This window comes from Gigantopelta aegis, chromosome 10 (assembly GCF_016097555.1).
Source record: "Gigantopelta aegis isolate Gae_Host chromosome 10, Gae_host_genome, whole genome shotgun sequence".
Lineage (NCBI taxonomy): Eukaryota > Metazoa > Mollusca > Gastropoda > Neomphalida > Peltospiridae > Gigantopelta > Gigantopelta aegis.
In genome coordinates, this window is record NC_054708.1 from 8,089,019 (window position 1) to 8,116,387 (window position 27,369).

Sequence of the window (27,369 nt, forward strand, 5' to 3'; positions counted from 1 at the left end):
TAACTAGTATTACAGTCATGGCAATGTCTGCAATAACAACACACAGCTAGTGGTACAGTAGTGGCTATATAGTCAGTCATAACTAGTATTACAGTCATGGCAATGTCTGCAATAACAACACACAGCTAGTGGTACAGTAGTGGCTATATAGTCAGTCATAACTAGTATTAGTCATGGCAATGTCTGCAATAACAATACACAGCTAGTGGTACAATGGCAATGTCTGCAATAACAACACACAGCTAGTGGTACAGTAGTGGCTATATAGTCAGTCATAACTAGTATTACTCATGGCAATGTCTGCAATAACAACACACAGCTAGTGGTACAGTAGTGGCTATATAGTCAGTCATAACTAGTATTAGTCATGGCAATGTCTGCAATAACAATACACAGCTAGTGGTACAATGGCAATGTCTGCAATAACAACACACAGCTAGTGGTACAGTAGTGGCTATATAGTCTGTCATAACTAGTACAGTCATGGCAATGTCTGCAATAACAACAGCTAGTGGTACAGTGGCTATATAACTAGTATTACAGTCATAACTAGTATTACAGTCATGGCAATGTCTGCAATAACAACACACAGCTAGTGGTACAGTAGTGGCTATATAGTCAGTCATAACTAGTATTAGTCATGGCAATGTCTGCAATAACAATACACAGCTAGTGGTACAATGGCAATGTCTGCAATAACAACACACAGCTAGTGGTACAGTAGTGGCTATATAGTCAGTCATAGCTAGTATTACAGTCATGGCAATGTCTGCAATAACAACACACAGCTAGTGGTACAGTAGTGGCTATATAGTCAGTCATAACTAGTATTAGTCATGGCAATGTCTGCAATAACAACACAGTTAGTGGTACAGTAGTGGCTATATAGTCAGTCATAACTAGTATTAGTCATGGCAATGTCTGCAATAACAACACACAGCTAGTGGTACAGTAGTGGCTATATAGTCAGTCATAACTAGTATTAGTCATGGCAATGTCTGCAATAACAACACACAGTTAGTGGTACAGTAGTGGCTATATAGTCAGTCATAACTAGTATTAGTCATGGCAATGTCTGCAATAACAATACAGTTAGTGGTACAGTAGTGGCTATATAGTCAGTCATAACTAGTATTACAGTCATGGCAATGTCTGCAATAACAACACACAGCTAGTGGTACAGTAGTGGCTATATAGTCAGTCATAACTAGTATTACAGTCATGGCAATGTCTGCAATAACAACACACAGCTAGTGGTACAGTAGTGGCTATATAGTCAGTCATAGCTAGTAGTACAGTCATGGCAATGTCTGCAATAACAACACACAGCTAGTGGTACAGTAGTGGCTATATAGTCAGTCATAACTAGTATTACAGTCATGGCAATGTCTGCAATAACAACACAGTTAGTGGTACAGTAGTGGCTATATAGTCAGTCATAACTAGTATTAGTCATGGCAATGTCTGCAATAACAATACACAGCTAGTGGTACAATGGCAATGTCTGCAATAACAACACACAGCTAGTGGTACAGTAGTGGCTATATAGTCAGTCATAGCTAGTATTACAGTCATGGCAATGTCTGCAATAACAATACACAGCTAGTGGTACAATGGCAATGTCTGCAATAACAACACACAGCTAGTGGTACAGTAGTGGCTATATAACTAGTATTACAGTCATGGCAATGTCTGCAATAACAACACACAGCTAGTGGTACAGTAGTGGCAGTCATAATAGTACTCATGGCAATAATAACAACACACAGCTAGTGGTACAGTAGTGGCTATATAGTCATAATTAAAGTCATGCAATGTCTGCAATAACAACACACAGCTAGTGGTACAGTAGTGGCTATATAGTCAGTCATAGCTAGTATTACAGTCATGGCAATGTCTGCAATAACAACACACAGCTAGTGGTACAGTAGTGGCTATATAGTCAGTCATAACTAGTATTAGTCATGGCAATGTCTGCAATAACAATACACAGCTAGTGGTACAGTAGTGGCAATAGTCTGTCATAACTAGTATTACAGTCATGGCAATGTCTGCAATAACAACACACAGTAGTGGTACAGTAGTATAGTCAGTCATAGCTAGTAGTACAGTCATGGCAATGTCTGCAATAACAACACACAGCTAGTGGTACAGTAGTGGCTATATAATCAGTAGTGGCATAGTCTATAGCTAGTAGTACAGTCATGGCAATGTCTGCAATAACAACACACAGCTAGTGGTACAGTAGTGGCTATATAGTCAGTCATAGCTAGTAGTACAGTCATGGCAATGTCTGCAATAACAACACACAGCTAGTGGTACAGTAGTGGCTATATAGTCAGTCATAACTAGTATTAGTCATGGCAATGTCTGCAATAACAATACACAGCTAGTGGTACAATGGCAATGTCTGCAATAACAACACACAGCTAGTGGTACAGTAGTGGCTATATAGTCAGTCATAGCTAGTAGTACAGTCATGGCAATGTCTGCAATAACAACACACAGCTAGTGGTACAGTAGTGGCTATATAACTAGTATTACAGTCATGGCAATGTCTGCAATAACAACACACAGCTAGTGGTACAGTAGTGGCTATATAACTAGGCAATGTCTGCAATAACAACACACAGTAGTGGTACAGAGTGGCTATAATGTGGCAATGTCTGCAATAACAACACACAGCTAGTGGTACAGTAGTGGCTATATAGTCAGTCATAGCTAGTATTACAGTCATGGCAATGTCTGCAATAACAACACACAGCTAGTGGTACAGTAGTGGCTATATAGTCAGTCATAGCTAGTATTACAGTCATGGCAATGTCTGCAATAACAACACACAGCTAGTGGTACAGTAGTAGCTATATAGTCAGTGATAGCTAGTATTATAGTCATGGCAATGTCTGCAATAACAACACACAGCTAGTGGTACAATGGCAATGTCTGCAATAACAACACACAGCTAGTGGTACAGTAGTGGCTATATAGTCAGTCATAGCTAGTATTACAGTCATGGCAATGTCTGCAATAACAACACACAGCTAGTGGTACAGTAGTGGCTATATAGTCAGTGATAGCTAGTATTACAGTCATGGCAATGTCTGCAATAACAACACACAGCTAGTGGTACAGTAGTAGTAGATATATAGTCAGTGATAGCTAGTATTATAGTCATGGCAATGTCTGCAATAACAACACACAGCTAGTGGTACAGTAGTAGATATATAGTCAGTGATAGCTAGTAGTACAGTCATGGCAATGTCTGCAATAACAACACACAGCTAGTGGTACAAGTGGCTATATAGTCTGCAATAAGTCATGGCAATGTCTGCAATAACAACACACAGCTAGTGGTACAGTAGTAGATATATAGTCAGTGATAGCTAGTATTATAGTCATGGCAATGTCTGCAATAACAACACACAGATAGTGGTACAGTAGTGGATATATAGTCAGTCATAGCTAGTATTACAGTCATGGCAATGTCTGCAATAACAACACACAGCTAGTGGTACAGTAGTAGCTATATAGTCAGTGATAGCTAGTATTATAGTCATGGCAATGTCTGCAATAACAACACACAGCTAGTGGTACAGTAGTAGCTATATAGTCCGTGATATAGTCAGTCATAACAACACACAGCTAGTGGTAGTCTAGTATTATAGTCATGGCAATGTCTGCAATAACAACACACAGCTAGTGGTACAGTAGTAGCTATATAGTTAGTGATAGCTAGTATTATAGTCATGGCAATGTCTGCAATAACAACACACAGATAGTGGTACAGTAGTGGATATATAGTCAGTCATAGCTAGTATTATAGTCATGGCAATGTCTGCAATAACAACACACAGCTAGTGGTACAGTAGTAGCTATATAGTCAGTGATAGCTAGTATTATAGTCATGGCAATGTCTGCAATAACAACACAGCTAGTGGTACAGTAGTAGTAGATATATAGTCAGTCATAGCTAGTATTACAGTCATGGCAATGTCTGCAATAACAACACACAGCTAGTGGTACAGTAGTAGATATATAGTCAGTCATAGCTAGTATTACAGTCATGGCAATGTCTGCAATAACAACACACAGCTAGTGGTACAGTAGTAGCTATATAGTCAGTGATAGCTAGTATTACAGTCATGACAATGTTTGCAATAACAACACACAGCTAGTGGTACAGTAGTAGTAGCTATATAGTCAGTGATAGCTAGTATTATAGTCATGACAATGTCTGCAATAACAACACACAGCTAGTGGTACAGTAGTAGATATATAGTCAGTCATAGCTAGTATTACAGTCATGGCAATGTCTGCAATAACAACACACAGCTAGTGGTACAGTAGTAGCTATATAGTCAGTGATAGCTAGTATTACAGTCATGACAATGTTTGCAATAACAACACACAGCTAGTGGTACAGTAGTAGTAGATATATAGTCAGTCATAGCTAGTATTACAGTCATGACAATGTTTGCAATAACAACACACAGTTAGTGGTACAGTAGTAGCTATATAGTCAGTGATAGCTAGTATTACAGTCATGACAATGTTTGCAATAACAACACACAGTTAGTGGTACAGTAGTAGCTATATAGTCAGTGATAGCTAGTATTACAGTCATGACAATGTTTGCAATAACAACACACAGCTAGTGGTACAGTAGTAGTAGCTATATAGTCAGTGATAGCTAGTATTACAGTCATGGCAATGTTTGCAATAACAACACACAGCTAGTGGTACAGTAGTGGCTATATAGTCAGTGATAGCTAGTATTACAGTCATGACAATGTTTGCAATAACAACACACAGCTAGTGGTACAGTAGTAGTAGATATATAGTCAGTCATAGCTAGTATTACAGTCATGACAATGTCTGCAATAACAACACACAGCTAGTGGTACAGTAGTAGTAGATATATAGTCAGTCATAGCTAGTATTACAGTCATGACAATGTCTGCAATAACAACACACAGCTAGTGGTACAGTAGTAGTAGATATATAGTCAGTCATAGCTAGTATTACAGTCATGACAATGTCTGCAATAACAACACACAGCTAGTGGTACAGTAGTGGCTATATAGTTAGTCATAGCTAGTATTACAGGTATGGCCATAATGCCTTGAATAGAAAAATGTAACGTTACTGGTGTTTTATATATATATAAACACATATACATTTTGTATATGTGTAATGTTTGTACAAATGCCTTCTGAATAGACAGATGAATACATGAATAGATGGATGGATGATGGATTGGATGAGTGAATGGATGGATGAACAGATGGGTGAATGGATGGATGGTGGATTGGATGGGTGGATGAATGGATAGACGAATGAACAGGAGGGTGGATGAATGGATGAGTGAGTGGGTGGGTCACTGGGTGGGTTTTGGATGGATGAATGGATGGATGGTTAGTAGATGAATGGGTGGGTGGATTAATTAATGGACTGATGAATGGATGTATGAATAGATGAATTAATGGATCGGTGGATGAGTGAAATGATGGTTGGATTGATGGATAAATAGATGGATAAGTGAATGGATCGATGGATGGATTGATAGATGGACTGATGGATGCGTGGATGGATCGATTGATGGATGGATGGATTGATGGATGAATGAATGGATCGATGGATGGAGAGATGAATAAATTGATAGATGAATGGATGGATTGATGAATCTTTGGACAGATAGACCAAAGGAAGAGAAAAGGTTAACACTACATACTACTACAACATTCAGTGTTGGTAATATACCTCCTCCCCACCAAGAAAAGCTCTCTTTAATATCTACCACTGCTATTATATATCTAAACAAGCTAATAGCCATGATATTAAAATGTGTGCAGATAAACGGATATATAAAGAAACACTACCTCGACACGATCGGCCGTCGGCCTTGAGAGTGAATCCCGCCGGACAGGAACACGCGTAACTTCCTGGCGCATTGTGACAGAAGTGACTGCACGGGTTCAACTGCTCACACTCGTTGTTGTCTGAAAACAAAATGTTACGTCACAGGTTGTTACTGTAATTAAAATACATCTCATCTCACAGATTGTTACTGTAATTAAAATACATCTCATCCATCGCTTCAACCTCTCACACTCATTGTCGTCTGAAAACAAAACATCAAGTCACAGGTTGTTACTGTAATTACAATACATCTTACCCCATCTCACAGATGTGCAACTATCATTGAATACCAACATGAGGACAATATAAACATTTTGCAAGTATGCAACTTGTACTTTATTTAAAGGAAAATATTCTGCATATCTGAGCAATAAGATGAAAAAGCTGATTATGTGAAACCAGAGAGCTGATCCTTGTTTTGTTGGAAGAGCATGAATAATGTGGCATACATCAATGTAACATTTTATACACTTTAAGGATATTCAATCCTAACTATCCTGGATCCTAGGTGTAAGATTTCTAAAAGTCGATTGGTGATTTGGCATGGAATGACCTGATTATCACCTTCATGTTACAAACAATGATCATTCACAGGTATTGACAACACAGTCACCAGAGTGAATTTTAACGACTCAATTTCAACGAGGTGTAAAACCACTACACGTAACACTAACTTTCCTTTCACTAATCACTAACAACTAACTAAATTTAAAAAACCCCGATATTTGCCAAATAGTTTTTTTTTAAATCATAGTGATATTTGTATAGTTTTATCTTGAATCATGAACGCGAAACGATAAACATGAAAACATTGAAAAAAAAAAAATTAATCACATATGATCAGTGAAAACCCCCACAAATTGTATATATTTTACATAATAGAATAAACAATATAAAAAAGGAATAAAAGTTATGAATTTTAATTCCCATATATGTATAAAAAGTACAAGTATTCAGTACTGTATCTTGAAAATTAATAAAAGATGGCACCGTTGAAGCGTTTGACAGCCTGAGCTAGCACATGTTTAGACAAAGAGAGTAATAACGTCATCACTGATTGGATGAAATTTGACCTCTACTGGCTCTTGAGATAACAGTACATGTAGCTGTTCTACTCACTCCCACTTGTTAAAAAAAAGGTGGAAACCTTTTGTTAATTTAAAAATCCTTTATAATTATTGGATACACTACATTGAACAGTCAACAATAAATACATTTATAGATTATTTCATTATATTTTATGCTATTTTAAGCAGTTTGTATTGCACAAAAGCCTCATGCTTCGGACTAGGACACTCGACCCAACAGCTCCGTACACAGGTGTTGTCAGGTGTTGATTGTAACCAGTTGCAAATTCTGGGTCCTTTGTTTTAATTGGAGTGTAATACCTTGATGGCTCTCTAAACCAAGAATGGTGCTATCGTTAATGTCTATGTAATCTCTTGACCGACTCAGCGACTTTGACAAATGTCTAGCCTAGTGGCAGTCGATTGACACTACTGTAGGTCCGACTTCATTGACTGGTGATATACTTAGGCAGACTTTAAAATCACAAACGTCTGAAACACCAGCCATATTGACCACTATTTATTTATTATTTTAAATCATGCACGAGATATCGATGTCTGGGCTGGCCGGTCCACTTTGTTTCAATAATAGAAATGGACAGGTGCTTCGGACCGACAAGAATGACAAAAGTGGAACCGGCAAACGTGCGTTTTTAAACAATAATTTCGGTCTCAGAGATCGAGAATCGGTCCCAGACCGGGGAAAAAGGGCTTTTCCCCACCCCTGGTGCATAGCTACCTGAGGCCATGGACAGACAGACCAAATAGCTGAGGTGAGTGTCCAGGACAAAGAGCTTGAATCTCAGTGGACATAAGCATGCAAATTAAATTAAAATGAATGTATGAAGAAGTTCCACTTCTCCCCAGTTGTCCTTCAAGTGACATGTCCCAGTAGTAAACCAATACAATACCTCTACAGTAGGAGCCGTCCTCATCGTGGAAGAAACCAGATGGACAACGATTGCTTGGTGATCCTGAACAACAATAAAAAATTTAAAATATGAATTCATGCTTGTGGTTTCTTCCTCGTAATGTTATTAAGTTTTCTTTTATACCATTGTGGTAAAGTTTGCAACCTGTTAATTGACTTCTTGTATTATATAAGATTATCAAATACTTTTACATCAACCTTTTTTTTTAAAATAATAGAATAAAAGTCAGAGAAAGTAATGTAAACATTGAAAATTAAGAAAATATTAAAGTAAAATGTTAAAATTCAGTTTGTATTCAGATTATTAAAGAGACTGTCCCTAGCTTTCTGCCACTGTAAGATGTTTATGATAAGTTCATTTTAAACATTAATATTAAACATTAAATTGCAGATGTAACAGAAGTTGTTAAAAGAGGTCTACTAATCAAGAAGGCATTACAATAACAGTAAACTCAGAATGGTAAAGTTTGGTTTGTTTAACAACACCACTTGAGCACATTGATTTATTAATCATCAGTTATTGGATGTCAAACATTTGTAATTTGGACATATAGTCTTAGAGAGGAAATGTGCTACATTTTTCCATTAGGAGGAAGGGGATCTTTTATGTGCACCATCCCAAAGACAAAAAAGCACATACCACAGCCTTTGACCACTTGTGGTGCACTGGTTTGAACGAGAAAAAACCTAATCAGTTGAATGGATCCATCGAGGTGGTTTGATTCTGCAGGCAATTAATAACAAAGGGGATCTTTGTATGCACAGACAGAATATCACATACCACAGCCTTTGATATACCAGTTGTGGTGCACTGGCTGGAATAAGAAATAGCCCAATGTGCCCACCGACAGGAGTTGATCATAGACCGACTGTGTATCAAGCGAGTGCTGCACCAATGGGTTACGTTCCGCCCCTCAAACTCAGGACAAACTCTTTAAGTGTAAAACCATAGACAATAAGACAAAGATTACCTGGTGCAATGCTCGCCAGCAGCTGGAAGTGAACAGACTCCTCGTTCGGGTCCAGTGACACATCCATGGCTTCTGTGTACAATTCCTGAACCAGATATGGCATCTTGCCTAGCTTGGGGTTGTAGGTGATGGTGTGGTTCCACGCGTACGGCATCATTCGACCATCAGCGTGGAACAGTCGGGAGGAATATGCATACAGTGTACCTTGTTTAGAAAAGAAGAATTTCATATGCTTTGTTGCAAAACATTTTTTTTTAATTTGTAAAGTAAAATTTGTAATGTAAAATTTGTAATTAATTCTATTTAAAAAAAAAGAAAAAAAAAAAAGAATTACATCATTACGTGACAGACTAATTTTAACAAATGTTGCAAAATGAATTTTGTTTCTTAATTTATAATGTAAAATTTGAAATTAATTTAATTCTATTTAAAACATAACAATAAAAGTAACATAAACCAAAATGAAATAGAACATCATTATGTAACACATTAATTTGAAGAATATGTTTCAAATTATTATTTTTCAATTTGAAATGTAAAATTTATAATTAATCTATTTCTATTTAAAAAAAGATAATTAACTTTTGTTTAAATAGAACATCATGATATATGACTGAGTACTGACCGGGTCCTGTCTGTACGTACTGCTCGTTGTAGGGTGCCAGGTAGACATGGTGGAGGGGCCCCAGGTCGGGAACCTCTCCCCGGATGATGATGTCAAAGTTCAACACTCCATCCTGGTTCACTCCCGTCACATAGTGAGTCATCTTCAGTATCTCACCTAAAACACAGAATATGACTTGATGGTTACAGTAGTTTGGTTCTTATGACTCAATGGTTAAAGTAGTTTGGTTCTTATAACTCAATGGTTAAAGTAGTTTGGTTCTTATGACTCAATGGTTAAAGTAGTTTGGTTCTTATGACTCAATGGTTAAAGTAGTTTGGTTCTTATGACTCAATGGTTACAGTAGTTTGGTTCTTATGACTCAATGGTTACAGTAGTTTGGTTCTTATGTCTCAATGGTTACAGTAGTTTGGTTCTTATGACTCAATGGTTAAAGTAGTTTGGTTCTTATGACTCAATGATTAAAGTAGTTTAGTTTGATTCTTATGTCTCAATGGTTACAGTAGTTTGGTTCTTATGTCTCAATGCTTACACTAGTTTGGTTGTTATGACTCAGTGGTCACAGTAGTTTGGTTTTTATGACTCAATGGTTACAGTAGTTTGGTTGTTATGACTCAATGGTTACAGTAGTTTGATTCTTATGACTCAATGATTACAGTAGTTTGGTTCTTATGACTCGGTAGTTACAGTAGTTTGGTTGTTATGACTAAATGATTACAGAAGTTTGGTTGTTATGACTCAATGGTTACAGTAGTTTGGTTCTTATGACTCAAATGATTACAGAAGTTTGGTTCTTATGCCTCAATGATTACAGAAGTTTGGTTGTTATGACTCAATGGTTACAGTAGTTTGGTTCTTATGACTCAATGGTTACAGTAGTTTGGTTGTTATGACTCAATGATTACAGTAGTTTGGTTCTTATGACTCAATGGTTACAGTAGTTTGGTTCTTATGACTCAATGATTAAAGTAGTTTGGTTCTTATGACTCAATGATTACAGAAGTTTGGTTCTTATGACTCAATGATTACAGTAGTTTGGTTCTTATGACTCAATGATTACAGAAGTTTGGTTCTTATGACTCAATGATTACAGAAGTTTGGTTCTTATGACTCAATGATTACAGAAGTTTGGTTCTTATGACTCAATGGTTACAGAAGTTTGGTTCTTATGTCTCAATGATTACAGAAGTTTGGTTCTTATGCCTCAATGGTTACAGAAGTTTGGTTCTTATGTCTCAATGGTTACAGTAGTTTGGTTCTTATGACTCAATGATTACAGTAGTTTGGTTCTTATGCCTCAATGATTACAGAAGTTTGGTTCTTATGACTCAATGATTACAGTAGTTTGGTTCTTATGACTCAATGATTACAGAAGTTTGGTTCTTATGACTCAATGATTACAGAAGTTTGGTTCTTATGCCTCAATGGTTACAGTAGTTTGGTTCTTATGACTCGGTAGTTACAGTAGTTTGGTTGTTATGACTAAATGATTACAGAAATTTGGTTCTTATGACTCAATGATTAAAGTAGTTTGGTTCTTATGACTCAATGATTACAGAAGTTTGGTTCTTATGACTCAATGATTACAGAAGTTTGGTTCTTATGACTCAATGATTACAGAAGTTTGGTTCTTATGACTCAATGATTACAGAAGTTTGGTTCTTATGTCTCAATGATTACAGAAGTTTGGTTCTTATGACTCAATGGTTACAGAAGTTTGGTTCTTATGACTCAATGATTACAGAAGTTTGGTTCTTATGACTCAATGGTTACAGAAGTTTGGTTCTTATGTCTCAATGATTACAGAAGTTTGGTTCTTATGACTCAATGATTACAGAAGTTTGGTTCTTATGACTCAATGATTACAGAAGTTTGGTTCTTATGACTCAATGATTACAGAAGTTTGGTTCTTATGACTCAATGATTACAGAAGTTTGGTTCTTATGACTAAATGGTTACAGAAGTTTGGTTCTTATGTCTCAATGATTACAGAAGTTTGGTTCTTATGACTCAATGGTTACTGTAGTTTGGTTCTTAATTTACTGACATTTTTATGTGTTCATGTGATCTTACCTACAAACAACACAAACTACAACTCAATAGTTAAGTAGGTTTTTAAAAAATATATTTGTCACTGTTTGGTTCATAATATACATGTATTTTACCCGTCTGTCCCGGATCAGGTTTCTGGCTATCCAGAGACGGGACCTGGGACAGACATGCTCGAAACCTTCTTGGTATATGAGCATGACAAAATTATCCGATCCGTATTTTACCCATGTTGTGTTCACTATAATTGGATCATTGTTTTTCAGTTATATGTATTCGTCTTTGCTCTGCACTTGCTCTGATACTTAAAACGGACTCACATTTACTTGTTTTTTCTAGAATCTACTTTCCATTGTTTTATACTTAAGTAAGAAGTTTATAGTAGATAGCTCAGTAGAGAGACCCTGATAAGTGTACAGGACAGATAGTGTAACCCTTAATTTGACATAAGAATGACTATAATTTATGAAATATATGACCAATCTCTGTATTCACAGAGGCTAACTAAACATATTCACCAGTTGCAAATTCCACCTGCACTTCGCGTTGAAACTCTCCCTTGGTCAAAGTGTATCCATTGACAGCATTGTCTATTTCCGAAGCTGTCGTCCAGTACACTGGCGTCAGTAGAGAAATCAGATGTTGCAAGTGTCGTGCTGGAAAATAATAAATAAATTATTTATTTTAAAAAACCCTACCAACTGATGCTTTTGGAAAAATATAGTAGCAAACATGTAAATAAGAAAATTATATATATATATATATATATATATAAAAATTCAGAATAATGTTTTAGATTTCAAACATCAATGAAAATCCAATAAGTCAATAAAAAACAAGAAAAATTAATAAAACTGTCTAGTATTGATAAAACAATTGTAAAAATTAGATGCTGCACACAGGCTACAAAGGTGATATAACACTATCATACTAGGTGATTACAAGCATAGTTTGGAATGTGCTGCCCTACAGTCAGATATGGTAAGCTTAAAAAAAATCATAATGCTTTGGTACATATTCTGTAAAATATTACAAAACACATTTGAAAAATATTATATCAATGCCAATTTGCCAGTCAAAATATAATACAATTTGTCTTAATGAGTAATTTTTGGGATATAATTTTAAATCATTTAGACAGTGTTTAACTAAACTCTCACCGATATTTGTAGGTACGTTTCTAACAGTTGCCGTGACCTTGGTGCCGGATGTTGTTGGATCCATTTCCGACACAATGGTTGACTCGACGATGTCGATGTTGTTAATGTTACCAATCAGATTACCTCGCGCCACTCTCGGAGATTCTGAAAACAATGTAACAAAACTAGTTTTAAAAAAGAGCAGACGCCTGATTTACAAAGCTCTCTTAAACAAAATTGAAAAATGCATTGTCCTTGCAAGTCTCTTTGCACTATGAGCCGAAGGCCTTGTAAGATCATCAACTGACATGCAGATACAAGAGCTACATCTGGAAAAGACACAACAACCAAAAGGTGATACAGATAAAAAGGTACATAATCAATTTTAACTTAAAATATTTACAACACTTCCACCAAGTTTCACAAAGGTATAAGATAGGTGTTAGAGGGGCAGTAACTCTCCATGTCTAGATAATTGAAACAAAATTATAGAAAAGACTAACATGTTTAAGAACAGATTCTTCTGATATGTTGTATTCTTTGGTAAGTTTTACTGCTTGAGGTGGGTTAAGTGCTTACTATGAAGTATGTGATTTGATGCTCTAACTTTCATGTTATTTTATGCTTATGCAGAAATCAGGGCACCCTAAAATAAAAGCAACAGTGAAAATTAAGTGCCTAATGGGTAATGAATGTACTTAACTGAACTGTTACTACAACAGAGATCATGACACATATAATACTTATGATCACATGACATAGTGACACATATATACACTTATGATTACAAGACTTGATGACACATATAACACTTATGATTTAAAGATTTGATGACACATATAACATTTACGATCACATGACTTGATGACAAATATAATGATTTATGATCACAAGACTTGATGGACATATAACACTTACAATTATAAGACTTGATGACACATATAACACTTACGATTACATGACTTGATGACACATGTAACACTTACGATCACATGACTTGATGACACATATGACTTATGATCACAACTTGATGACACGTGTAACACTTACGATCACATGACTTGATAACACATATAACACAATACAAGTATAACACTTGATGACACATATAACACTTAAGATTACATGACTTGATGACACATGTAACACTTACGATCACATGACTTGATGACACATATAATGACTTATGATCACAACTTGATGACATATATAATGACATAAGAAAACATGACTTGATGACACATATAATGACGTATGATCTTAAGACTTGATGACACATACAACACTTATGACTACATGACTTGATGACACATATAACAGGCATCAAAATAAGTCAAGAACGGTCGTTCTGGTTACTGGGAGGTTACCACATGTAAGAAAAGTCGAGAATGGTGTTTCGTTCTCGACAAAAATTTCAACAACAGTAGTTTCGTTTCCGAACTTAAACCATGCAATGCATTTCAGACTTTCGCATTTCATTTTCTTGTAAGGAATTGCATCGATGTTCACATGCACTTGTGTAATTGCAAACAATTATAGTCATTCCGCATTTAAGCAGCGTCCACTAGATAAATTTACTTCCGGATTATAACATGATTACAAGACTTGATGACATATAATATGATTACAAGACTTGATAACATATAACATGATTACAAGACTTGATGACACATATAACATGATAACAAGACTTGATGACGCATATAACACTTATGATTACAAGACTTGATGACACATATAACACTTATGATTACAAGACTTGATGACACATATAACACTTACAATTATAAGACTTGATGACACATATAACATGATTACAAGACTTGATGACACATATAACATGATTACATGACTTGATGACACATATAACATGATTACATGACTTGATGACACATATAACACTTAGGATAACACTTACAATTATAAGACTTGATGACACATATAACATGATTACAAGACTTGATGACACATATAACACTTATGATTACAAGACTTGATGACACATATAACATGATTACATGACTTGATGACATATATAACACTTAGGATAACACTTACAATTATAAGACTTGATGACACATATAACATGATTACATGACTTGATGACACATATAACATGATTACATGACTTGATGACACATATAACATGATTACATGACTTGATGACACATATAACATGACTTGATGACACATATAACATGATTACATGACTTGATGACACATATAACTTACGATCACATGACTTGATGACACATATAACATGATTACATGACTTGATCACACATATAACATGATTACAAGATTTGATGACACATATAACACGATTACAAGACTTGATGACACATATAACTTACGATCACATGACTTGAGTACACACTCGTCTATCTGGACGTTATTGCCTCGACATTGTCGACCACCGTGTTGAGGCTGATGACATTTGCGGTGACGTTCACGAGTTCCCTCATCACATGTCTTAGAACACTGCGACCATTCTCCCCAAGTTTCCCAATTCCCGTTCACTAAAACAAAACAATGTCAATCACACATCAAAGAACACTACAACCATTCTCCCTAGTTCCATTCACTAAAACAAAACAATGTCAATGAAACATCAAAGAACACTACAACCATTCTCCCCAGTTCCCGTTCACTAAAACAAAACATTGTCAATGAAACATCTACAACCATTCTCCCCAGTTCCCGTTCAATAATTTAAAAAACACAGGTGTCAGTTGCTTTATATAGAACATATAGAAATATTTTTGTGTTGTCCCGCTATGTGTGTCTCAAGGAAAAGAATATTTGTTTATATTAATAACACATCAGCACATCTTAAACATCAGCTATCTGGGTTTGGGATCTAATAATATTTATATGGTTATTGCAACATTTGACAGACAGAAAGACACACACAGACAGATGGATGGATGGACGGATGGACAAATGGAGGAACGGAAGGAGGGAGGGAGGGACAGAGGGAGAGAGAGAGAGGGACAGAGGGAGAGAGGGACAGAGGGAGAGAGAGAGAGACGTCCACCCCACAGCCAACTCACCAGGACAGAGCTGAGTGTTACACACGTCTGTGTCCTCCGCGGGTCCCACACACGACCTGCCACCATTTGTCGGGACTGGGTTCGTACACGTTCTGAAGCGTCGGCGCTTTCCACTGTTACAGTTTGCTGAACACTCGCCAAATTCACTCCAAGGGGCCCAGTTGCCATGGACTATGATAAAACAACATACACTAATATTATTTGTCATACAATAATATCAATGCATGTTGACATGTTTTTTTACTCTTTGTTTTATTTTGTTTTGTTATGTTATAATATTATGTTAAGTGCTGAAGGCACTAATATAAAAAAGGAATATAATCCACAGCAAACAAAGAGAATTAAAAACTCCTTGGACTGCCATGGGCAATTACAGGGGTTGAAACATATTTTATTGCATGAGCAAGAAAAAGTTTGGTCCCAAGTTTGCCAACTTACAACGCCCTCTCCTACACTTATAAAACAGCATATTGAAACAGGCATTCTGAGAGTACTGCTAAAGTGACATATTTTCAAATCTCATAAGTTCCAAAGGCCACAACTCTGTTAAAGTTGGGTAAATCACCATGAAACTCAAACTTGATCCATATCAGCACATGGTAAACCTATACACAAAATGTCAGCACTGTATCTTGAGGCATTGAGGAAAAAAAAGTCTGGAAAATTATATGTGGGACAGATGGACAGACAGGACAGAGACAAAACCTATACTCCCCTTCGGTTGTACCGGTATAGGACTAATAAACAAGTGGCCTCTTAACACAGGTGGCTACTTACAACAGGTGGCTAGTAGAGCAGGTTTGACTATAATAAATAAAGAAAAATGCTGGAAATATCTACTGCCCTTTAATTGTGTATAATAAAACTGTAGTTGACACATTTACTGGGAGTAACTGAAGCCTCCCAGCTCTACTTTCTTCAACCAGCTAGGACTACAACCGTTCACTCACTAGGACACTGTTCACTGTTGCAGTAGTCCTTCTGTTCACTGATTCCCAGACAGTTTGACCCGCCGTGCTGAGGTCGCGGGTTGTCGCACCGTCGACTGCGTGACATCATACCGCCACCACATGACAACGAACATTGAGACCACTCGTTCCAGGCTCCCCACCGACCATCAACTGTCACGATGTTAATAAACAGATTTCATAAAACTTGTATTGTATATCGCTTCATCAACTATCATAATGTAAAGAAACAGATTTTATCAAATGTATTTAATTTTAGTATTATATTTAGATAGTCTAATATAGATATAAAGCATCCTTATCCATAAAAAATATTAAATTTAGATGGTCTAATATAGACCAATAAAGATCCTAAATTTAAATGTAGAATATATTAAAGAGAAAGGAAATGAAATGGGATATATTTTACAATAGTAATTTGGTGTCTGACATGTTTCTTTTGACCTTTGATTATATTTTTGTGTGTGATGGTGTGATTATATTTTTGTGTGTGATGGTGTGTGTGTGTGAGAGAGAGAGAGAGAGAGAGAGAGAGAGAGAGAGAGAGAGAGAGAGAGAGAGAGAGAGAGAGAGAGAGAGAGAGAGAGAGAGAGAGAGAGAGAGAGAGAGAGAGAAAGAGAACCTGTTGTAAGATCAGGACTATACATACAATGATATACAGTTTTGAAGCACTAATAATCAATATTCAAGGTAAAATTAACATGAGCTCAACCTTACTAACTTCATCGTCAGTTAAACCTGTTATTTCAATGTGGTAAGCTGTAAATTCCTCAGTATTTTACAAGATGGCTAAGATACTAATGACACAAACTGTCACTCACCTGCACAAGCCTGAGCTCTACATGCCCTCCTCTCACTGCCCTGCCCCTGACAGGACTGCCCCCCGTACTGAGGGTGGGGACTGTCACACTTGCGCCCCCGGGTCGAGTGTCCCTCTCCACATGTCAGGCTGCACGGACTCCAGTGGGTCCACTCACCCCACTTACCATCAACTAGACACAGAAATGGGAAACATTGAAGAGACAATAAAAAGATACATTTTTGCTACCATGGCAACAGTTTAATATTAAAAATGTTTTAAATAAAAATAATTGTATCCCTTATCTTTATGAATCAATTTATTTTGGTGTCCCATGTCTAGTCTTTGTGGGATGCAGCCCAGTGGTTAAAGTGCTTGCTTGATGCGCAGTCAGTCTTGGTGGACCCATTGGCATATTTCGCATTCCAGCCAGTGCACCACAAATGGTATATCAAAGGCCGTAGTATGTGCTATCCTGTCTGTAGTAATGGTGCATATAAAAGATCCCTTGCTACTAATGGAAAAATGTAGCGATCTTCCTCTCTTAAGACTATATGTCGAAATTACCATAATTTTGACATCCAACAAATCAATGTGCTCTAGTGGTGTCGTTAAACAAAACAAACAAATGGAATCCTAGTCTCTGTAGTAATGTTATTATATCATAATGAATACAGAACTTTATATGATGTCAAACTTATGATTTAAGATCACACATAAAATGAGATGAAACCCGCAGTCACTACAACATGGGTTACCCTCTTTTTGTTTAGCTACTGGGGATCTATTAACATATTTTAAGAATAAAGTTTAACGTACTTGGACAAGACCTGACATTGCATCTGCCCAAGTCTGTGTGCGCTCCGCCACAGCTGTCCCCACCAAACTCTGGTGCTGGGTTGTTACACAGGCGTTGTCGCTGACGTCTTCCGGGCCCACACGATGCCGTACAGGGCTGCCATTCATGCCAATTACCCCAGTTACCATTCACTAGTGAACAAAGGAAATATCACAATCATCATAAAAACAGTTACCCCAGTTACCATTCACTAGTGAACAATGGAAATATCACAATTATCATAAAAATTGTTACCCCAGTTACCATTCACTAGTGAACAATGGAAATAGCACAATTATTTTAAAAACTGTTACCCCAGTTACCATTCACTAGTGAACAATGGAAATATCACAATTATCTTAAAAAGTTACCCCAGTTACCATTCACTAGTGAACAATGGAAATATCACAATTATCTTAAAAACAGTTACCATTCACTAGTGAACAATGGAAATATCACAATCATCATAAAAACAGTTACCCCAGTTACCATTCACTAGTGAACAATGGAAATATCACAATTATCATAAAAACAGTTACCCCAGTTACCATTCATTGGTAAACAATGGAAATATTACAAAAAGTGAAAAAGCTATACCAGTTAACTAACCAACAACACAAATTAGCATAGAGGTTCAAGACTGTATTTGTGTAATCCAGAAATGAGTTTAAATCATCTTGATTTTAGCACTTCTGCACTAACTCTCGAAGGATGAAGTTGAGTTTAGAAAACGTGGAGATTATTCTCCCCCCCACCCTAGGGGCTGTGATCCGTGCGCTTGGGCCTCTGTCCAAGTATCGCGTAGAGCACAATGGCGACTCGGCGACCGTCACGCTGATATATGGCGGTGACCGGAAGACCCGCGCACCTAGCAGAAGAAGGAGGAGGCGACCCAAGGTTTCACAGGGGGGACCAAACGTGGCGGCTCAACCGCCAGGGGCAGTCCCACCTGTTCCGAAGAGGAGGACTGGACTTGACGTGGCGCGGGGTGATCCGAACCCGGTGGCTAAACCACCGGGGGAGGTTCATTCTGAGCAACACCGGGCACCCAAGCCGAAACAACCGCCAGGAACCATCCAGGGGGGACCAAAGCTGTCAGCTCCACTGACAGTGGAGGTCCCTTCTGTTGAGGAACCGACGAAGATGGAAACGGGCCACGTGGTCTCTCATGACCCACCAGCGAGCCCACCACCACCTCCGGCAGTTGTTGTTGATACGGACACCGCGGCAGACCAGCGAGAATTCAAGAAGAGGAAGATGTCATCGGTCACCGTACCGTTGTCGTCTGATGATCCGGAATGGATTCTCGTCTGCGACTTCCTGCCGCACAAGTACACGGGGGCGGTAATCGGTGACTTCACCGATGCCAAACACTTGAAGGGACCTTGGAACGACAATCACTGGCGCCAACTTCCAACCGGACAAGGGAAGTACCAGCTGCAAGGTGCCCCAAACTCAGAAAAACTATACGTGACAGCTCAGCAGGAAGGACTGTACAGGCAGGGGCTCCTGATGCCAACGATGTCAAACGGGACCATTCACCGCATCTTGAAGATGGTCCTACGAGACATATACCCAGGAGCCATACACCGCAACATCAAGGCTTTGACTGAAGGACTCCCCAACTTCAGGCCTGAACAGTCCATCAACTCGCCATGATCCTGCTGCACCAACCTTAACTAGGACAGGTAACCTCCTTTTTTGGGCTTAGTTGGACTTTAAACATTTGCGATCAAGTTCAAAATTCTTATGTTTATTTTTTTATAAATAGTCCAACGCACTTTACTTTGGAGCCCGTTCAATTGCTCAAATCACCTTAAAATCGTTTCGGCCGAGCAGTCAAACTTATTTTTGGGTTTAAATTCATAGTCCGGACATGATGTTAGGTGCAGATATTCTCCGTAGACTTAGGTTTTTCTAGTTAGACCCGAAGGAATCGAAATTATGCCAGTCAGAACACGGCCCATTTTCGGTGTCTACTAGTCGGTCCGCGCAGTCGCTGGACACTACTAAATACTTATTCAAAATTCCGCCCACCTCAAACTCATCCCCCCCCCCCCCTTGTCCTGGACTCAGTCACTGGCAAAGGCCAGAGATTGGGCCCAGGACAGGCGTGCGTGAAACCTTCGTGGTATATATGCACGTTAAAGTTTTAAACAACAACAACTTGATTTTAGGTTGAAAAAACTGTCTACTTCAGCACATTGTCTAAATCACAGGTCATCTTAACAGTCTCACATTGATGTAGGTTATAAACAGTCCATGGCAAGTAACAGTCAAAGTTAATTAATTCAAACAAAATAAGAATTGTAATAAAGTGCAAGTTAAAGTGCCTGACAGACACACACCTGGACAGTCAGCTGTCAGACAAGAGGACGAGTCGGACGCCTTTCCTATACACTGCTTCCCTCCATTGGCTGGCTCCGGGTTGTCACATGACCTGGTGCGGTACTGCAAGCCCGTACCACAGCTAGAACTGCACTCTCCAAACTCACCCCATTCTCCCCACAATCCGTGCACTGAAAGGTGAACAATTAATTCCAGGTTAACTTTATATTGAAATAAAGTGAAAACAAAAACAAACAAAATGTTTTGTTAAATGTCGTCAAAGTTAGTTTTGTTCAATGACACCACTAGAACACATTGATTTATTAATCATCAGCTATTGGATATCAAACATTTGATAATTTTTACATAGTCTTAGAGAGGAAACCCGCTACATTTTCCACTAATAGCAAGGAATCTTTTATATGCACCATCCCACAGACAGGATAGCACATACTACAGTATTTGGTAACCATTCATGGCGCACGGTGAGAAATAGCCCAATGGCTGTGCATCAAGCGATTGCTTTACTACCCCTCAAATGTTTTTTTATTTTTTATTTTTTTTATTTTTTATTTTTTAATTTTTTATTTAACAACGTCACTAAAGCACATTGATTTTTGTATCTTATCATCGGCTATTGGACGTCAAACACATGGTCATTCTGACACTGTTTTTTAGAGGAAACCCGCTGTTGCCACATAGGCTACTCTTTTTACGACAGGCAGCAAGGGATCTTTTATTTGCACTTCCCACAGGCAGGATAGCACAAACCATGACCTTTGTTGAACCAGTTATGGATCACTGGTCAGTGCAAGTGGTTTACACCTACCCATTGAGCCTTGCGGAGCACTCACTCAGGGTTTGGAGTCGGTATCTGGATTAAAAATCCCATGCCTCGACTGGGATCCGAACCCAGTACCTACCAGCCTGTAGACCGATGGCCTACCACGACGCCACCGAGGCCAGTCCCCTCAAATGTAGTCAAATACCAGAATATGACATTACGTCTGTTTTCATTTCTAATAAAGGCCACTTCAAGTTCATAAAAATTATTGAAAATCCTGCATTAGAATTGCTTTTTGGCTAAACGAAAAAAAAAAAAAAGACTATTGAATAATGATGAAATTCAGGCAATTTTCCCCGACTGCAGTTGCATAGTGTATGACACCCCCCCCCCCCCCGCCCAACTACCAGCATATATATAATGTACTCTTTATTTAGCAGCATGCACTTCCCAACAAACAGAACAACATATATATAATGTACTCTTTATTTAGCAGCATGCACTTCCCAACAAACAGAACAGCATATACTGCAGCTACTGATAAAACCAATAATGGAATCCTAATTAGAATGGGTAAATTAATCCTACAATTTCACAGACATCCACCAAACTGTCTGCATCCAATTCCACTGGGGCAGGACATAGCTCAGTGGTACAGCGCTCGTCTGATGTGTAATCGATCCCAATCGGTGAGCCCATTTGGGCTATTTCTCGTTTTAGCCAGTGCTCTACAACTGGTGTAACAAAGACCATGGTATGTACTATCCTGTCTGTGGGATGGTGCATATAAGAGATCACTTGCTGTTGATTGAAAAGAGTAGCCCATGTAGTAGCGACAACAGATTTGCTCTCTTGTAATCTGTGTGGTCCTTAACCATATGTCCGATGCCGTATAACCATAAATAAAATATGTTGGGTGTGTTGATAAATAAAACATTTCCAATTCGACTGAGATTTTATTAACACAGTAAAACCTGTGAATCAAGACCTTCAATATTGTGGAAAACACACACACAATTTCACTAAATATTATAGTCTTAATTCTACAAAACCAGTTTCTCTTGTATATAATGACAAAAAGTACAAGAATTTTAAAATCAATTACTATTTAGATAAAATTTTATTTTGTTAAACTAATTTTGGAATTTGATTTGATTACAGTGTAGTATTAAATAGAAACACATTATGATTATTACATATACTTTGATGTAACACAAATTACTGCCAAGAATATTTACTCACCTACCACTTTCAATTCTGATTCAACAAATGTCTTTCCGATCTTGTTGGTGGCAAAACACCTATACAGAGCTGAGTCATTCAGTTGTGTGGCAACGATCCTGACATACAAACAGAAACAAGATGTTATCGATACTCAAAAGTTGAAATACTAGAATACTTTAGGATGGAAAGATCAATTAAAGAAAATAAAATGAAACCAAATTCAAAATGCAGAGATAATTATGACAGAATATTTCAATAAAGACATAAAATGTCACCTTTATAGACAACTGTAAAAGATTCTTACAATTTGTTATGATGAAAAACAACCAATGTTTTTCAAATGAAAATTTTCTTTAACTACATCTTTAGCATTCAGCTTGAAAGGCACAGAAGCAGATTCATCAATATTAGCATCCAGCATCAAAGACAGTGGCTGATTCATCAATATTAGCATCCAGCCTCAATGACAGTGGCCGATTCATCAATATTAGCATCCAGCATCAATGACAGTGGCCGATTCATCAATATTAGCATCCAGCCTCAATGACAGTGGCCAATTCATCAATATCAGCATCCAGCCTCAATGACAGTGGCCAATTCATCAATATCAGCATCCAGCCTCAATGACAGTGGCCAATTCATCAATATCAGCATCCAGCCTCAATGACAGTGATTCATCAATATTAGCATCCAGCCTCAATGACAGTGGCCAATTCATCAATATCAGCATCCAGCCTCAATGACAGTGGCCAATTCATAATATCAGCATCCAGCCTCAATGACAGTGGCCGATTCATCAATATTAGCATCCAGCCTCAATGACAGTGGCCAATTCATCAATATCAGCATCCAGCCTCAATGACTGTGGCCGATTCATCAATATCAGCATCCAGCCTCAATGACAGTGGCCGATTCATCAATATTAGCATCTAGCCTCAATAGTGTAGCACTGATTCATAACCTTTACGATTTATACAGTAAACAAACACCTCAATGGGCCACCATAAAGCTGTTCTGTTCAGCTAGACACAAATGACACTTTTAAACTGAAATGGCACTTTATTTTTCTGATGAACAACTGCCCTCTTTATCCTCAGATACAGTTACAGCCTTTGATTTAAGCATACACAATTTGAAGTGCTTGAATATGAAACAGCCTGCAGCGAACCTAAGAGAATTGTTGGGCAGGACTGTAAATCTCCCCTCGGACACGATCGGGGTGGTCACCTTCCACCAGTACATGTCAGGTTTCGGCACGCCCTTCCCTGTGCAGTCCAAGATAACGGTCTGACCTTGATCGACCTTGGAGCTACGTGGCGGCTCAATTCCAAAAGAAGGCTCAGCTAGAACAAAAAGGAAGGAAAATGTCATTTAATCAAAAAAAAGAAAGAAAAAAGAACAAAAACACCTGTCAAATGAGCATTACTTAGAAACCACTTTTGGATGGATCAATACTTTTCCCCCTGACAGTACAGCAAATGCCATTACCACTTTTTGAAACAGGAAAAAATAAAACAAATGAAAGTACTTATATCTAATCTGAACTAAATCACACACAATTAATTAAATGAAACAAAAATAACAATTTCTCTTCTCGATATAAAATAGACACTAGGTTGTTAAATAGATGCTAGATTGTTACTTACACCAGATAGTAAGATAGGCAGCACTCTCCGAGGTCCCAGCATCATTCATGGCAATACACCGGTACTCCCCAGCATCTGAGGACTGAAAAACATTATAATATACCAAGCTGAACCAATGCAAAACAAGTATTCTGAGAGTACTGCTAAAGCAGTACATGTCCCCTATTGGGCCTAAGGAGTTTTCATAAATCCTAACTTCAAGGGCCATAATTTGACTTAAAACTCTATAGTATATGATAAAACTAAACACATAATTTCAGCACAATATCTTGAGACATAGCGAAATTTTTTTCCAAAACTCTATATAAAACTCTACAGATCAACAGATACATACAGAAGGATGCAGATGGACATTTAAAGAACCAAAAAAAGAAAACTGAAGCAACCTAATGCAACACTAAATTCAAAATACCAAAACCAATACCATGTATAATGCAATACAAACCTAACCCAACCTAATAGAGTACAAAGTAAAAAATACCAAACTCAAACCTAAGTTGAATGTACCTAAAGCCAAGATAATGTTGAAAATACTATACCAACCAGGTGAAATACAAATTGTAAAAATGAACTTACAGTTGAATCATAGATGACGAGAGAGCCATTAGAAAGCTGTTGAATTCGGTGACTCAGTTCTACAGGGCGGCCATTTTTGGTCCACAAAATCTCGGGGATTGGATCTCCTCCAACAGAACACGGGAGAACTACTTTCTCTGCTATCTTCACAGCTCGGTTGCCAGGAGGAACCAGCATCTGAGGTGGAACTGAAACACAATACCTTCAAGTTATTTTAAAACCTTTTTAATAAAGACCATGCAAGATAGTGTTTAAATAAAGTTATTTGGTCAGAGGACATTTGTAACATATTTTTTTAAAAGATGGAAAATAAATTGTTTGTTGATTTGTTAGTCGAGTTTGAAGCCATGCATGGTATTAAAAAGAAATTGCTTTTTACAAATGTGCTTACCCGTTGAATGCTGGGTTGAAAGTTAAATGTTTGGTTTGGTTAATAACACCACCAAAGCACATTGATTAATTAATCAATCAAACATTCGGTAACAGTGACATGTAGTCTTCAGAAGAAATAAACCTGCCACATTGTTCCATTAGTAACAAGGGATCTTTTATATTCACTTTCCCATAGTAAGGACAGTACATACCATGGCCTTTGACATACCAGACAGGGAACAATAGTTGGGATGGGGGAAAACTCTTAATAGATTCAACGAGAAGGTTAGATCCTACAGCTCAAGCACATGAGGGAAACACTCAACTGACTGAGCTAAATCCTGACAACTTACCTTTAACGACTACCTGCGCGGAGGTGGTCACCTGTTGATTGCTGGCTGGGTTGGAAGCTACACAGGTGTACTGGCCGGCGTCAGCTCTCATGGCATTCCTCACAATGTACGAACTACGTCCATTGATGCTGGGTGGAGCTAAAAAACAAGTTTGAAACACACCATTATCTCTCTGCTGGCTGGTTTGGAAGCTACACAGGAGGGTAGGAAAGAATGGGAAGAAAAAGTGATAACAAAGTGAGGGAAACAGAAGGAAACAAAACCAAAGTTTGTTTCATGACAAACCAGCATACTGCTTTATCCATTAGGTGTCATTAATTGGTTTTTTTTTATCCTTTTCCCTGACACTACCATATTTGTTTCTGGGGTTAATAAACTCTGTTAGAAAAAAAAAGAAGGACAAAAAAGAAAAGTAATTTAGGTATCAAGATGTAGTAGAATATATGAGAATAATCTATTGCTAGCACACAGGATATTATTTTTAATTAAAAAAGCCCCACAAACTCACATGATATTTTCTCCGTGTTGTGTAGCCAAGTGATGGAGGGTGTTGGGATTCCCTCAGCGGCACACCTCAGTTCCAGACGGTCGTTAACAGAAATCTCAACATTCCTCGGGCGGATAATAAAATGTGGTGGCACTGAAAGACAAAAAGTTTACTTTGTTTACTGACACCACTAGGGCACATTGATGTATTAATTATCGGCTATTGGATGCCAAATATTTGGTAATTTTGACATATAGTCTTCGAGACGAAACCCGCTACATTTTTCTATTAGTAGCAAGGGATATTTTATATGCACCATCCTACAGACAGGATGGCACATACCAAGGCCTTTGATATACATGTACCAGTCATGGTGCACTGGCTGAACATGAAATAGCCCAATGGGACAAATGACGGGGATTGATCTTAGATGGACTGTGCATCAGGTGAGTGATTTATCATTGGGCTATGGCAAGCCCATGGTGGCACTGATAACAAGATTTTAAACTCACGTAAACAAGGAATATACATTATTCAGGATAAGAAGTTGTTTGCAAAATCACCAAATGCAGTTTGAAGCTGAATGTAATATTATTTCATTATTACCAAGAATATCAAATAAAAATCTTTTTATAAAAAGGATTGATTTTGTTAACTTACATGTAACTATAGATTTTTTAAAATCAAATTCACCAAACCTGTAATAACTCTGATTATTATTAAATACAATGTATATTTAATTCAAAACTCTTGAAAGACTAAATATCCACTGATTATATAACATTCACTTACATAATTACTTAATGAATTAAGTTCTAACTGAAAAATATTTTGATTTACTTTGATAAAATACCTTATTATAAGTTATACAGTGTATTCAAAAATAAATTTTAAAACAGAAACAATAATCAACTTCAATATCCTCTGTGAAAAATGGGTAAATCACCATGAAAGTCAAACTTGATCTGTAACAGTACATGATAAAGCTATACACAAAACTTCAGCTCAATATCTCCAGGGATTGTGATAAAAACATCTGGACATTTGTTTTTCGTATATTTCCTAAGTTCAAGGGCCATAACTCTGTCAAAAATGGGTCAAATGCCATGGAAGTCAAACCTGATCTGTAACAGTACATTACATGTATAAAGCTAAGCCCAACTTTCAGCTCAATATCTCAAGGCAGTGTGAAAAAACAAGCATCAGAAAAACTACATGTGGGCCAGATGGGCAGACATAC

At 37.5% G+C, this 27,369-nt stretch overlaps 1 protein-coding gene across 1 annotated transcript in view; it reads right to left on the bottom strand.

Annotated features, from left to right (window-relative positions):
- Positions 1-27,369, bottom strand: part of LOC121382926 (hemicentin-1-like) — a 140,748-nt gene that overhangs the window by 31,106 nt on the left and 82,273 nt on the right. Inside the window, exons 42-59 of the mRNA XM_041512607.1 lie at positions 26,151-26,282; positions 25,643-25,780; positions 24,918-25,105; positions 24,342-24,423; positions 23,864-24,038; positions 22,714-22,811; positions 20,708-20,878; positions 18,341-18,511; positions 17,544-17,714; positions 16,705-16,875; positions 15,755-15,925; positions 15,056-15,220; positions 12,723-12,866; positions 12,081-12,218; positions 9,514-9,669; positions 8,889-9,092; positions 7,898-7,960; positions 5,880-5,999 (exon numbers count right to left, since the gene is read on the bottom strand). Of these exons, the coding sequence (XP_041368541.1) occupies positions 5,880-5,999; positions 7,898-7,960; positions 8,889-9,092; positions 9,514-9,669; positions 12,081-12,218; positions 12,723-12,866; positions 15,056-15,220; positions 15,755-15,925; positions 16,705-16,875; positions 17,544-17,714; positions 18,341-18,511; positions 20,708-20,878; positions 22,714-22,811; positions 23,864-24,038; positions 24,342-24,423; positions 24,918-25,105; positions 25,643-25,780; positions 26,151-26,282 (2,658 nt within the window). The remainder of the gene's footprint in view (positions 1-5,879; positions 6,000-7,897; positions 7,961-8,888; positions 9,093-9,513; positions 9,670-12,080; positions 12,219-12,722; positions 12,867-15,055; positions 15,221-15,754; positions 15,926-16,704; positions 16,876-17,543; positions 17,715-18,340; positions 18,512-20,707; positions 20,879-22,713; positions 22,812-23,863; positions 24,039-24,341; positions 24,424-24,917; positions 25,106-25,642; positions 25,781-26,150; positions 26,283-27,369) is intronic.